At 39.6% G+C, this 15,501-nt stretch overlaps 1 protein-coding gene across 1 annotated transcript in view; it reads right to left on the reverse strand.

The window, feature by feature from the left end:
• The window catches only part of LOC138769569 (cytoplasmic phosphatidylinositol transfer protein 1-like), a 108,153-nt gene that overhangs the window by 29,051 nt on the left and 63,601 nt on the right, over positions 1 to 15,501 (reverse strand). Inside the window, exon 3 of the mRNA XM_069948132.1 lies at positions 8,888 to 8,976. Coding sequence (XP_069804233.1) covers positions 8,888 to 8,976 — 89 coding nt within the window. The remainder of the gene's footprint in view (positions 1 to 8,887; positions 8,977 to 15,501) is intronic.

Below are 15,501 nucleotides of genomic sequence, written 5' to 3' on the forward strand. Positions count from 1 at the left end.
GCGCTGGACCAGCACCGAGGAGGAAGGTAAGACACATACCTTCCTCCTCAGTGTCTCTGGCACTATGGGGGGCTATCAGCAGGTTGGATTCGTCTAACCTGCTCATAGATCCCCTTTGATTACACAGTACAGCTAGCAGCTGATTCAATACATACTAGACTTATTGACAGGACACAATTAACCTGAGGGTGCTCTTACACAGGGCAGTTTCAGGTAAACTATGCTTTGTTAATAACTGTAGCAGGTATTGAATCTGGTGTTTTGTGTAATTATGAACTGCTTGGGTTTTGTCGAAATACGGCACTGTGTAAGAGCAGCCAAAGTCTTTTATTTTATCTAGCTATGGGGTTTTCAAGAACACTTCTGACTGTATTATAACTTCATCAGTATAGCAGTGTAGATCCTATTAGTCACATGAAGTTTATATATGTGGGGCTCTTCAAAAAATATAAAAAGAACCACATTCTCAGTAACATCCCCCCAAACCCTTACTTCAGTAACCATCAAGAAGACTAAAATGAATGTGATGTGTTCACCAGCCTATGTGCCTAGACCAGGTGCACATGTGTAAGAATAATTGCTTAATGTTACAAAGAAGCTGGAAACTCTGCATCTGCATATTACTCCTTGTTTCAGAATGACTTTTACTGCTTTCACATTATCTATTTAAATTATAGTTCTTTTTTCCCCCAGTTACAAAAACAAATTCAGTGAGTGAAAATGATAAGAGAACACATATCTGACCCCTAGCATTTCATCATTCTACAGCAGCTGGTATTTAAAATCAATTCCATTGTTAGGTATGTACCATACAGGCTATTATACCGAACATAAAGGATTCATCACTTCCCCTTTCTTTGATTTCCAACACTGCTTGCCCTCGCAAAGTAGTCTCACTTGTTTGCTCTGCTAATGCAAATTACATATTGTTCAAAATTATCCCAGATATGCCAGATTAAAGAAGAAAATATAGACTTTTCTTATATTAAGTCATCAAGGCAGGAGCAGATTCACAAAACCAATGCGCCAAGAGCTCCATAGCACCTTTGGCGTGTAAAGTCAAGATCACAGTTGTCCATAGTTTTTAATAGCTGCGCTTACGCAGTGGTGTGGCAATAGTAATACACAGGTAACAATTGTATTCAGGCCTCAAAGACTCGGCGCACCAGGTTTCTCTTCCATGTGATCTACAAGTGATTAGGAGGCATGGTAAAATATTTTGCTAAGTGCTCTATTAGTGATGATAATCAGATGAGTTGTGTCAAAAGAGATCATTTTTTTCAGGTACACTAACTCACCTCCCATGTATTCTGGCACCTCTAGAACTGCAATTAATAATGTTTATACAATTAACATGAAAAAGCAGAGCTGAAAGTTGTCGCTTAAAGGGGTACTTCAGTAAATTAAAAAAATCAAATCATCTGGTTTCAGAAAATGGTACAGATATGTAATTTACTTCTATTTAGAAATCTCCAACCTGCTGCCACCTCCATGTTTATAACAGGAACTTTACAGAGTAGTAGCAAATCCCCATAGAAAAGCTTTCCTGTTTTGGACAGTTCCTCACACGGACAGAGGTGGCAGCAGAGAGCACTGTGTCAGACTGCACTTCCTGCACAGCAGCTGTTGATCAGTTGATCTGTCGGCACTCTGCAATGTCTGCTGTGACTATATGCCTATTAAGCCATGATGGAGGTATGATCTAATATATTGTCTGTGATTTTAACACTGCCAAGCAGTAATGCTTTGGTATATTGAGGATATCAAATCATCATGCAAATGATCACAAGATCACATTATAATGTCTCCTAGGGGGACTAAACATTTGGAAAAATAAAGATTGCAAAAAAGTGCACAGCAAAAATGTAAAAAAAAAAACACAATGCATGTGCATATTTTGTACCACTGCAGTAGTACTATTTTTATTGTCAAAAAGTACAAAGACATATAAAAAAAAGTCTTAACATATTTTATATAATTTCATTTGTATAAACACCGAAAAAATATTTTACAATAAAAACTACTACAAAAAGTCTATCTGCAAATTACTGGGTTGCATATGACCAACCAAACAAAAAAATATGACAGGTACACTTTATTATCTACTATAAAAAGTGACATGTTCAGGAGGGACATTTCAGTTTTATTGTGACTCTTAGGGGTTAAATTACTCTTAGTTACCAGAAGATGGTTTTAATCGCATACTCAAATGCCAACACTACAGTAGTCAATGTAGTAGAAGACATAGATGCCAAAATAAGCATTGTAAAATGTCAGGCCTCCGGCAGTGGCACTGAGGGTCACTAATTGTTTATTCTGTCTCTCATATCTTAGCATTAGTGAAGATTAAATGCAGCCAAAATTGGTCTCATTTTCTTTTTCTTCAATTTCTGATTTTTAAAATTAAACATGGAGGCAAAGAAAAATTAAATTTTTTAATAAAAGAGGTGTTAAATGCCAGTAAAACACAAAATTGCTAATATCGAGCAATTCAGCAACATCCGGAACCCATAAAAATGCATCACTTTACATCAACAAGTGCTCATATACTACATATGTCAAGAAGGGCTTGTGAAGTTCTTAAAGCAGTATTATTAACAAATAAAAACTAAAAACAGAAGATGAAAAACACAAAAACAATGGTAAAGAAGAAAAGAAACAAAGAGAAAAAACCCTATCTGTTTACGTCTGATGGCTATCTGCTGGTATAAATCTTCTGGCACTAATATTTATCATGTATTGATGTTATAACCACATTCATTTTAGTGCCCGATTTTATCATTCTAATGGATAGCTGTAAAACTTCTGAACGAAAACCTGTAAAGCTTATACTGTATCTAAGTTGTTTTCAAGTCTGAATTTTCCATTACAGGCTTTGAAAGTAAGAGTGTCAGGCAATAAACTGTGCCTCCTGATTCCCATATTGTCCTTCCAGCGCTGCCAGGCTTCTCGTGGACTTACTCATGAGAATGCTGTTGGCTGCCAACTATCTCTGTATCAGCTTCACTGTAAACATACACTCGACCAAGCATGTTTGTATCTTTTAATGGAAAGAGGTAAATAATAGAAGAGAGAAGTAGTTATGCCAGGAGTAGAGGTACTGTATGTGTAATATTCATGAGAAATGGGGGATGCTGAGGTTGGTGTTGGTCAGCTAAAAGCACAGGAAGAGAGTTGGGGGAACAATGGCCAAGGTGCTTTTTTCCATTCCATATGCTACTGTAACATAGTGAATTTAAGAAGTGTGGCACTTACTGTATGTGAGACTATGTTCATTTGCTTCTTTAAGCGTGTTAATGAATGGAGGGTAATAAATATTACATTGGATTTGCATACGCATTTGTTTATCTGCTCTTTAATGTTTCGGATTAGTCTACAATTACTCATCCTAATTAAGCCATATTGTGCACATTGTTATTTGACTGCAACATAATAATATAATGAAAGAGTTGGGTATCAAAGAAACGTTCTATAAAGCCAAGCCTGGTAAGAAGACACAGATCCTAACAAGCAGTCATTTTTATTGTTGGCTGTGATCGTCAGATCATCAGATACTGTTATGTCAAAAAAAAAAAAGTATAAGAAGTGGACATTAGAAGATTGGAAACGAGTCATTTGGAGCGATGAGATAAAAGCGAATAGACGGGTAAAAGTGGGTCTGCAAAAATCAAGGGAAAACCGATCGGGAGATTGAAGGAACTGTGAAATCTGGTGCAGGATATGGGCTTGTTTCACAGCCAAAAGTGTTGGATAGTTGACCAGGATCCATGTGTGCTATATGTGAGTCACTACGTACACTTAGTACTATAGGTATAAAAAGAAGACGTAGTGTACCATAGTGTACCATGGCCCAAAGAATACATTGAGATTGGTGAAGAAATGGTTGAATGACAGTGAGGCAGAGTTGCTAGATTAGACCCCAGACCTCAAGCTCATACACAATTTTTAAGAGGCTCTGGTGGATTTGTCTCTCTTGTAATGCATTGAGGGGTGTCAATCGGCTCTCATGGCAGCCTACAGAAGACCACTCAGGCTGTCTTGACAGATCACCTGTTACAGTCTGCCATGTATCTGGTCTTTTCAAAGGCATTTGATACTCGCATGAAAGGTTTGTCTATAAAATGAGGATGCTGGGACTAGGGGAAAATATATGTAAATGGATAACTAGTTCAAAGATGGGAAACAAAGGGTGGTCATTGATGGGGCATACTCAGATTGGGTCACAGTTACCAGTGGAGTACCACAAGGGTCAGTATTGGGTCCACTTCTTTTTAATCTGTTCTTTTTAATATGAGAAAAGAAGAGAGGAATTCTTTATTGTAAGAGCAGTGAGACTATGGAACTCTCTGCCACATGATGTTGTCATGGCTGATTCATTAAATAAGTTTAAGGGAGGCCTGGATGCTTTTCTTGAACAATATAATATTACAAGATATGGGCATTAGATTTCTTATGATACGTTGATCCAGGAATTATTTTGATCGCCATTGGAGTTGGGAAGGAATTTTCTCCCTGTGATGGGACAATTGTCGTCTGCCTCAGGGTTTTTGCCTTCCTTTGGATCAACACAGTAGGGTTTCTATAGGTTGAACCTGATGGATGTCTTCTTTCAACCTTATTAACTATTTTATTATTTTATTAACTATAGGCAGAGGGTGAAATGCAGTGCAGTGAAGTGCAGCTTGACAGGACACTGGATTATAAATACATTGTAATGTACTGTACTAGCTGCCAAGTGGCCACATATTCAAGTCCCCTAGGGGGAAACAAACAATTAAAAAAAAAGGAAGAAAATGTCATATTCCAGAAAAAAATGTCACCATGAAAACTGCAGATCACAGTTCAAAAAATGAGCTCTTCAGAGATTAAAAAATTAAATTAAATGTAAAAGGTCAGTATATGTTCATCAGGAGATTTACATTTTTAAGATAATGTCAGTTGTAGCATACAGAGAAAACAGATGTAGCACACAGAGTCAGTTGTAGCACACAGAGAAAACAGATGTAACACACAGAGTCAGTTGTAGCACACAGAGAAAACAGATGTAACACACAGAGTCAGTTGTAGCATACAGAGAAAACAGATGTAACACACAGAGTCAGTTGTAGCATACAGAGAAAACAGATGTAACACACAGAGTCAGTTGTAGCACACAGAGAAAACAGATGTAGCACACAGTCAGTTGTAGCACACAGAGAAAACAGATGTAACACACAGAGTCAGTTGTGGCATACAGAGAAAACAGATGTAGCACACAGAGTCAGTTGTAGCACACAGAGAAAACAGATGTAACACACAGAGTCAGTTGTAGCACACAGAGAAAACAGATGTAACACACAGAGTCAGTTGTGGCATACAGAGAAAACAGATGTAACACACAGAGTCAGTTGTAGCACACAGAGAAAACAGATGTAGCAGAGTCAGTTGTAGCACACAGAGAAAACAGATGTAGCACACAGAGTCAGTTGTAGCACACAGAGAAAACAGATGTAGCACACAGTCAGTTGTAGCACACAGAGAAAACAGATGTAGCACACAGTCAGTTGTAGCACACAGAGAAAACAGATGTAGCACACAGAGTCAGTTGTAGCATACAGAGAAAACAGATGTAGCACACAGTCAGTTGTAGCACACAGAGAAAACAGATGTAACACACAGAGTCAGTTGTAGCACACAGAGAAAACAGATGTAGCACACAGTCAGTTGTAGCACACAGAGAAAATAGATGTAACACACAGAGTCAGTTGTAGCACACAGAGAAAACAGATGTAACACACAGAGTCAGTTGTAGCACACAGAGAAAACAGATGTAACACACAGAGTCAGTTGTGGCATACAGAGAAAACAGATGTAACACACAGAGTCAGTTGTAGCATACAGAGAAAACAGATGTAGCACACAGTCAGTTGTAGCACACAGAGAAAACAGATGTAGCACACAGTCAGTTGTAGCATACAGAGAAAACAGATGTAGCACACAGTCAGTTGTAGCACACAGAGAAAACAGATGTAGCACACAGTCAGTTGTAGCATACAGAGAAAACAGATGTAGCACACAGTCAGTTGTAGCACACAGAGAAAACAGATGTAACACACAGAGTCAGTTGTAGCACACAGAGAAAACAGATGTAACACACAGAGTCAGTTGTAGCACACAGAGAAAACAGATGTAACACACAGAGTCAGTTGTGGCATACAGAGAAAACAGATGTAACACACAGAGTCAGTTGTAGCACACAGAGAAAACAGATGTAGCACACAGAGTCAGTTGTAGCACACAGAGAAAACAGATGTAGCACACAGAGTCAGTTGTAGCACACAGAGAAAACAGATGTAGCACACAGTCAGTTGTAGCACACAGAGAAAACAGATGTAGCACACAGTCAGTTGTAGCACACAGAGAAAACAGATGTAGCACACAGAGTCAGTTGTAGCATACAGAGAAAACAGATGTAGCACACAGTCAGTTGTAGCACACAGAGAAAACAGATGTAACACACAGAGTCAGTTGTAGCACACAGAGAAAACAGATGTAGCACACAGTCAGTTGTAGCACACAGAGAAAACAGATGTAGCACACAGAGTCAGTTGTAGCACACAGAGAAAACAGATGTAGCACACAGTCAGTTGTAGCACACAGAGAAAACAGATGTAGCACACAGAGTCAGTTGTAGCACACAGAGAAAACAGATGTAGCACACAGAGTCAGTTGTAGCACACAGAGAAAACAGATGTAGCACACAGAGTCAGTTGTAGCACACAGAGAAAACAGATGTAGCACACAGAGTCAGTTGTAGCACACAGAGAAAACAGTTGTAGCACACAGAGTCAGTTGTAGCATACAGAGAAAACAGTTGTAGCACACAGAGAACAGCCTATTAACACTTTTTTCAATTTCAACCCACAAATAATTATTGTTTAATATCTATTTTACCATAAATGTTTGTGGTTTCCTGTTGTTTTGCAAAATATTAGCGGGACAGTTTTTTTCTATACAGTAAAAAAAACAAGTCAGACCTATGCCAAAAGTACTTATCCACCGTGTGTGAACATATCTATATATTACCGACTGTCAGCACCTAAGTGAGGTGTAATAAAGCCATTGTTACATGGTTCACAGAACTGACGTGAAGTCTTTGGACCTAGGTAGCTATTCTAAACAATATAATGCAATTTTAGAATGCAAAGTGAACTGTTCCTTCTCAGTAAATTAGATGCTGAAGCCTTGAATACTTGCTGTGGTAATATGTTCTAAATAACTATAATGCTAGAGATATTTCAATATAACAGCTGAGTGATTCTGCTCATAGCAGTCAAACTAATAGAATCCTTTAAAGCATCACTCAAAATTGATTCCCTTGCATTTTGTTTTTTTATTTTTCTTCAGAAGAAAAAATAATAATAAATATTTGCAAATGAATGAAAATGAACAGGAAGGAGTATTTTATGAAAGTACAAATGTACATTTGTATGACGACCCATTGTGGATCCCTTTTATAGCTGAACATTACACTAAACCTAACCTTTTTGCTAGATCCAGCTGCTTGAGGTGCAACAACCAAAACCAAACTTAAAGCATTCCAATCACTTTCAAGATTTATCATAGAGACATGTCAAAATGTTTGATCAGATGGGGTCTGGGTGTGAAAATCCAACTATTAATAGAATCAGTGGGAAGTAGTGTTTAGCTAAGCATTTTTTAATAGGATATGGGCATTCTATATAAACCATGCCCTGCAGGACAAAAGAGATGTAGAGAAAAGAACTTAGCTGAGCACTTCACTCCTGTTGTGACATATCAAAAGTTTTTTTTTTTTTTAAATGATAGTAAGGCTTTAAAGCTGGCTATATACTTATAATACATGTTGGGTACCCACTCATTTAGCCAACTATCTCTCCCAATACCACTTTACATATGCTATCTTGTCTTGGCTAAGCTTGTCTTTCTGAGAACAAATCCAACCACAAATATTTACCTAATATCAAGGAAGAATCATAAGCTCCCATACACATTAGATGGTTGGCTGATCTTGCTGAAATTTCAGGTTTTGACTAATACGTTTTTATAAATGTGTATGCAGTGCCATAGCTACCATAGAGGCAGACCATGCAACTGCTATGGGGCCCTTGCTGCAGGGGTGTCGGGGCCCACCTGGTTAAGTGTGGTTTGCCTTTATGGTTTTGTGAGGGATGAAAATGGTTAATCAGTTTAGATGAAGTAAATGTCAGGTGCTAATCAATTATCAAGATGACATGGCTCACAGCGCACACTGGCAGGGCTCCCTGTCCTGCCAGTCTCTCTTATGTCTGGAGGCATCATTGCACCTCCAGCCACATCCCGTGATGTACATATTCACAGGACCTGGGGGCCGGCACAGTCCTGCGTCATTCCATTCTCCCAGCTCCCCGGCACAGGAGTCTGGGAGAACGGAATGCTGCAAGACTGCGCTGCCTGCTGGGTCCTGTGAGTATGTGCATCACGGGGGGCGGGGGTTCCGTACAGGATTCATGAGGCTCCATACATTTTTTTGCTCTGGGGCCCCACAAATCCTAGCTACGCCCCTGTGTGTATGGCAAGTAGTCTGCTCCAAGAGTAACACCTTTGTCTCCTATCAATATGCCACCCAAAAGCGTGTTCATATTTTCATGGTAAATATATCAACGCTTGTTTATCTTCATATCCATTGCAAAGACTGGGGCTACACTGATGGGATACAATACAAATGAAAGGTGATGTACAGCAACAGTACACACACCCTCAAATGGCTTTGAACCCTATTTAACATATTCCATTTCCTTAAGGCTTGCTTTTACATGACCTATACATTCACATATTCACAATGTCTATTCCTAATGAGTATTCCATTAGGAAGTGTGCTTTTTGTTACCTGTTATAGTATAGGGATAGTAGTTCCAAGCTTTTTCTGTGATGTAGAATATCTTTGGCACAAATCCTCTCACCCATGTTGGCAATTTGCTGAAAGAGTACAATAAAAAATAATCAATGTAACAAAGAATTCATCAATGAACCAGATTTTCTCTATACCAACTAGTAGGTGCATTAATCACATGCAAATATCTAAGGTTGTAACTATGTGCATGACTATTTATTAAGACTGCCCATAGGCTTTAAAATTGGAGTGTATGCCAATAAGTGTTCTTTAGACCAGTGCTTCTCAAACTTTTTCTACTGGAGCCTCACACAACAGACCAAGGCAATGCCTGTGCCTCACTAGACTGACCAAGAAGATGATTGGGCCTCACCATCTGTGGTGAAACTCCATTTAAAAGCTGAAAATAATGCTAGGGCTAGCTTTCACCCGTCTCCCAAGCTCTATATGCTAATAAAGCAAGTACAAAATGAATTAATAATGTTGCTAACATGGAGATTTTTTGCAAACATCAAAAGGACGGCGCAGATCATAGTTACTTTTGTGAAAACTGGCTCCCCAGCTGGGCCTCACCAACAACTAGGGGGCACCTCACTGGTGAGGCCCGCCTCACAGTTTAAGAAGCACTACTGTAGACCACTGTTTGGCTGGTATACCTTGATACACAGTTTTCTCAACTATGCCAAAAATTCAACACCCAAAATTGTCTGCCAAAAACCTGTTCAATTATAGGAATACAGTTAGATTTATTTGAGGCAAACACTTGGTAAACTATTTAAAGTTCCCACTGAATATAAACAGAACCAGCTTACAAAAAGGTCGTAGAAGCATATAAGGCATGCCAGGTTTTACTTTGCTATTTTTAACGTTACAGCTCAATATAAAGCATAGCTAGTAAAAGGTTAATGAATAACAAAGTAAAATTGGTTCTTAAAAGAATTACAAGATGATGTCCAAAGTTCAACATTTTAAGAGGGAATCCGGCCATATAATTTTTGTTTTAATACACTTCATGATGTTGTAAACTGATAAAAGTAGTCATACTTATCTTACAGATCCCACACTGCTTTGTTTTAGATGCTTCCCTGGTCCTGTGTCCAGAGTGAACAGGTACCAGAGACCAATAGTGAACCCGGGAAGCATCAGATGAGAGAATCAGGGAATCGGTATGGTGAATATACTATGTTACAGCATTCTGGCCAAACAACTTACGTTCAAAATCTTTATTATCTGTGCTTACCAAGAAAAACGTCCAGACATACAGATATAATATGCAAAAAAGGGGTTCCATGGAGCCTAAGTTGCGAGTCTAAAAAAAGGGAATAGGCAGATATTCCTCCAGGGAAGGAAAACCTGTTGCTAAGGGGTGCCTCCCAGTGGGTAGATCAACAAACCACCCTGATACGTAGCCCCTTAAGTCCCACTCGGTTGTGAGTATTGGAAGATAAATAGGGAAATACCAGGGTGACCCCTTTTGTGTCAAAGTCTGTTGTGAGTATTGCGACATGACAAGGGTTTGCCAAAGCCAGGCATCCATCCACAGACAGCTGTTTCGGGATATTTGCCCCTCCTCTGTGTGGAGCAGGATTCTGGCTAATAGGGGCAATGACAAGTGGACCAACAAAACACAGTAATCACTGAACTCATTGAAACTCTTCAGTGAGTACTTCCTTGGATATTTTTTCACTCAAAGAGAAATAATTATGGTTAATTAAATTTGCCAACATTTGAAACTGAGACAATGTGTATTGTTTTAGTAGCCCTGAGCTTTCATTTCCTCTTGATCTCCAAGCTATTAAGCTTCTAGAAATGTACAAGTTGAGTCTGACATTTTGACAGATTTCAGATTACACTACACAATATTCTAAGATGAAGCAGCAGACTACATTTACCCATCTCCCTGAGAAATTGTTGGGTGGGGTACTCTCTCAAAAACCATTGTAGTGAAAAAAGATTTGTGATGAACATAAAGAGAAAAAAAAGAAGCACAAAAAGTATATTATATTAGGACGAGAAGAATTATTTAAAGGCCCAATCTACAGCAATACAAATAGGACAAGCCTTTTTTTATCTGCAGTGAAAATATAGGCCAGAACATCAATAAGGAATGATGTGTGCACTAACCAAAAATATGTTCTGTGTGCTCTAACAGAAAGTCATTTGCTTCATTGCCAAGTTTTGATGGAGGTTGACCTATATCGAACCTCCTAGGCTTTGTTCCGTCAAATCCTTCTTCAAAGCCAGTTTCTTTTTTACTTCACACCATAATCTTCCTGTTAGTGTAAAGCAACCCCCAAAATGGTATAATAATAATAATAATAATAATAATAATAATAATAATAATAATGCCTGGGTTGCCTGCCATCTTCTTTTTCCCCTGTGATAAGGCTTTTCTTACACAGTCTACATTTCCCATGATGCTTCTGACTTTTTAGAGACAGAGAGGTAGCGTATTATCAAGTACAGCAAGTGATAGAGCAATGACAAAAATCCCATCCCCTAACTTGCACTGTAGAGTATCAGATGAGGTGCACCTTCAGCACGAGTTCTTGAGAAGCAAGACAGCAGTGCCAGGCTGCAGCTCACAGGGCAGACTAAAGAAGATACAAGTAGTGTGAACCAGGGGAGCTGCATGACTGCAGCTACTGTATGGAATCACATATTATATATTTTTAGCAGCACACTATGATGTACAGGATGGCAGAGCTTGTCAGGGAGGGGGAGTTTTAAAAGCAGCCTTCAGGGAACTCATAGCTAAAGATGTATTTATGTAACTTGCTGGAAGTAATCTATAGATTATTAGGCGCACACAAGCAGTTCAAGAGAATTTGTCAGCCCCCGAGCAATTTCTAAGGTGATAACTGTCAGGACAGGGGAGGTAGGGACAAGACACGACAATGAGCCCTGATGCTGTGCCCACCCACTGTCCCTACCTACTTGCCTCAAACGGCCCTAGGTAGCTGCGGACAACCATGAAGGCGGTCCCTGTACTAGTATACGTGTTACACGAAACAAGACAGACGAACAAACATAAAGGGAAATCGACAAGCCAAGGTCCAAACCAAACGGACAATGCGGTATAAAGTCAGGTAACAATCGAATAGTCAGAGGTCAGGCGGAAGGTCAGATAACAGGTCAAACAAGCAGAGGGATTAGGAACGGGGATCGCAGGAGTAGAAATAGGGAACTGGGATTAGGGTATGAACCTTAATAGCCAGCGCTGTGAGACTGGCTCAGCTTTCTTTTATGAGGATCAAGAGCCGGTCGGGATCCCCATTGGACCGGCGCTCTGATCCTCCAGGTTGCAGGCAGGCAGAGAAACACGTCAATCAAACAGAGTTGCTCAGGTGTGGCAATCAAGGCTAGCAGAGTTCAGTGCAACTCTTGCATTGCCGGAAGCTGAAAAGCAATCGGGTGTGTCACACAAAAACAAAAAAACAGGCCTAGTTCACACCATGCTACTGCACATTCCTGACACTGACAGTGTGCTGGCAGTCCCCTAGTGAGCATGGTGCCTTTTAATAATTTTTCCATGCAGTGGATTATGTGCAATCCTACTGTAAAGAAGTTTCAAAGTGTTGTTTGTGCCACACTCTGGCACACCTCACTACTCCTTCCGCCTACCTCCTCTTCATGAATAAATTATGCTGCCCATCCTTCTGCTTGCTCAGCTGTCAGTCAGTGTCTCTGATTGCAGATCAGTCCTCTGTAGGCAGTTTATGTCTAAAAGAAACACTCCAGGTATGGTTGAATATCTGACGTGTGGTCTAGGGGTAAATCACCTGTCTAGAGACCTGCAGCAGTTTATTCTCTGGTTCAACTCCCCTGATGGACATGGAATAAATGTATTTTTTTTTCTTTTTTTCTTCAATATTGTATAATTTTTAAGGCTGTGTTCACACAAAGTATTTTTGCTCAGTATTTTGGTCAGTATTTTGCAACCAAAACCAGGAGTGGATTGAAAACACAGAAAGGCTTTGTTCACAAACTGTTGAAATTGAGCCGATAGCCATCATTTAATGGCAAATAACGGCCATTATTTAAAAACATCTGCTGTTGTTTTGAAATAACGGCCATTATTTGCCATTAAATGGTGACCATTCACTTAATTTCAATGGGAATTTGAACGAAAGCATGACCTGCTGGCAGGTCTCTAGACGGGTGAGTTAACCCTAGACCACAGCTCCATTAGGGGTCAGAGATTCAACTATATCTGAGTGTTTCTTTCAGACATAACCTGCCTTCAGAGGACTGATCTGCAATCAGAGACACTGGCTGACAGCTGAGTGAGCAGGAGGCTGGGCAGCAGGAGGCCAGGCAGAGTAAGGAGTGGTAAGGTGTGTCAGTGTGGCACAAACAACACTTTGACACTTCATTACAGTAGGATTGTGCATAATCCACTGACAAATGCCAAAAGGTATCATGCTTACTAGGGGACTACTAGCTACAGCACACTGTCAGCACCTTAGGTATGACCTGATCCCTGTTTACAGTCTGTTCCTGGCTTTGACTTCAAATCTTTGGCAGATAATCTGTCAGATAATCTTTCTGTGTAAATGCACCCTTAAGAGAGGTAGTTTAGGGTCTTTCTTTCTTTTTTTATATATATTGCATTTTGTATAGTTATTTTATGTTGGATATTTTTTAGACAAGTTTTATTAATTTATTTATTTTTGCTCTATTAAGTAGTTTAAAACATTTAGTTGCAGAACTCATTTATAATTGATTAAAACATTCTAAATATACAAATAAATTACATTACATAAGGGAAAAATAACCATTGTTTTAATGCAGCTACGTCCGCATACATACATTTATTTATTCATCATGGTTGTGATGAACAGATTCACATTTGAGACTGATACGATACATGTTTCTAAATCCTCCTGTTACATAAACAGCAGAGATTTCAAGTCAACTGTTAATGCTCATAACAACGGTGCATTTCTCTTCACAGTTAGGTTAATCCATTGTGTCCTTAATGCAAGGCTGCACATGTTGACGCATAAAATTGCTATCTAGCCATGTGTATGGGGATAAATGTCTGAAACATGTCTGCTTCCTTGAGTTATTATTAACATCTTAACATAAAGCATGCATTCCACTGTCACACTAATGTCACATTCAATCTGTTTCTAAAACCTGCTGATTGCTCATGTAGAAAAATGAACAGATGTACACAGTCCCGTCCTCCCATGTTGTGTATTTACCTCTGGTCTCAAACCAGCACAAATAATGTTATCCTGTCATTCATTTTATCTTCTCAATTATTGACACTGCACAATATCAAAATATTATATTGTATGTTTATGTGCACTGCCTAGCTCCAACAGGGAAAGCCCCATCACAGCATGGAATGACATGGAAGGTCAAAGAATACTGAATTGCCTTAGAAGGGCCCGTTCACGCTGAGTAATTCTCGTGGAATTTCTAGCAGAGCCCACCTGTGGACCGGAAGAACTTTAAGTGGAGTATTAGGGTACTCGATGGTACTCGTTACTCGGACGAGCATCTCGCGATACTCGAGAAAATCTCATCATCCGTTTCTTGTAAGTTTGGGCGCAATTTCTCAGCCAATCAACATGCGGGAGACTGGTACATCCTGCAATCACGTGGGACCCATACATGTCGATAGCAGCGATTGGTTGGCCAGATCAGATGACCCTGCCATATAAAAATCTCGGCCGCCGAGGCTCAGCTCACATGCATGCTGGAAGAGATTAGGGACAGAGCTGCTGCTGGTCAGGGAGAGCTTTAGGGAGGGAATTAGCGTTCCAGTAGACAGGGAATACTAGAAAAAAAAGCCAACAGCCCTTTTAAGGGCTTAAAATCTTTATTTTATTTTTTTTTACTCCAGACTGCTGGCTGGGACTTGAAGTGCATCTACGACGATTTTAGCAGCACACTGTGGTGATCGGCTGCTGGCAGAAAGGGGACAGCAGGTGGTGCACACAGACCCCTAAGAAGTCCTCAGTACTATTATATTTCTTTGTGGCTGGTGCTGCTGCTGTTGTACATTATATTGCTGTTATTTGCAGTACAGCTGCATAGAACCTCACTGCTCATTGTCCTGTGTAACAGGTGCCATAGACCATATACCACCACCACATATACACAGACTATACGACAGCCTCCAAAAAACTAGTGTGACCAGTATATGTTCTTATTTCTTTATTTCTTATTGCAGCCATATCCAAGCTCACTGCTAATTACCCTGTGAACCTCTTTTTTCTATAGCAGTTTTGCCATTCTAAATCTATATTCTGAATTCTTAATCTGCCATCCTTAATCTATCTATATTATATTGCAGTGTGTTGTTACATTTTTCTGTTATGGCAGCTCGCACCTGCGTAGTGATAATAGTTGTATTGAATGTGCTGGGCAGGCACAGATTTTATTCCTACCAAATGTCATCACTTCTGGGAGCTCCCTCTCTCTTCATAGGGGTTCCAAGCCCTCCATTTCTCTATACCAGTATGTCTGCTATGAGCAATAGTATAAATCAGCATGCTGCTTCTATTCTGTAGAAACTTTTAGAACATAGGGAAACAGCTGCGTGCATCTGGGTATTGCCAATCCGTTTTATGGAGCTCTTGTAGACAAAATCCCTC

The sequence above is a fragment of the Dendropsophus ebraccatus genome, chromosome 12, assembly GCF_027789765.1.
Source record: "Dendropsophus ebraccatus isolate aDenEbr1 chromosome 12, aDenEbr1.pat, whole genome shotgun sequence".
Lineage (NCBI taxonomy): Eukaryota > Metazoa > Chordata > Amphibia > Anura > Hylidae > Dendropsophus > Dendropsophus ebraccatus.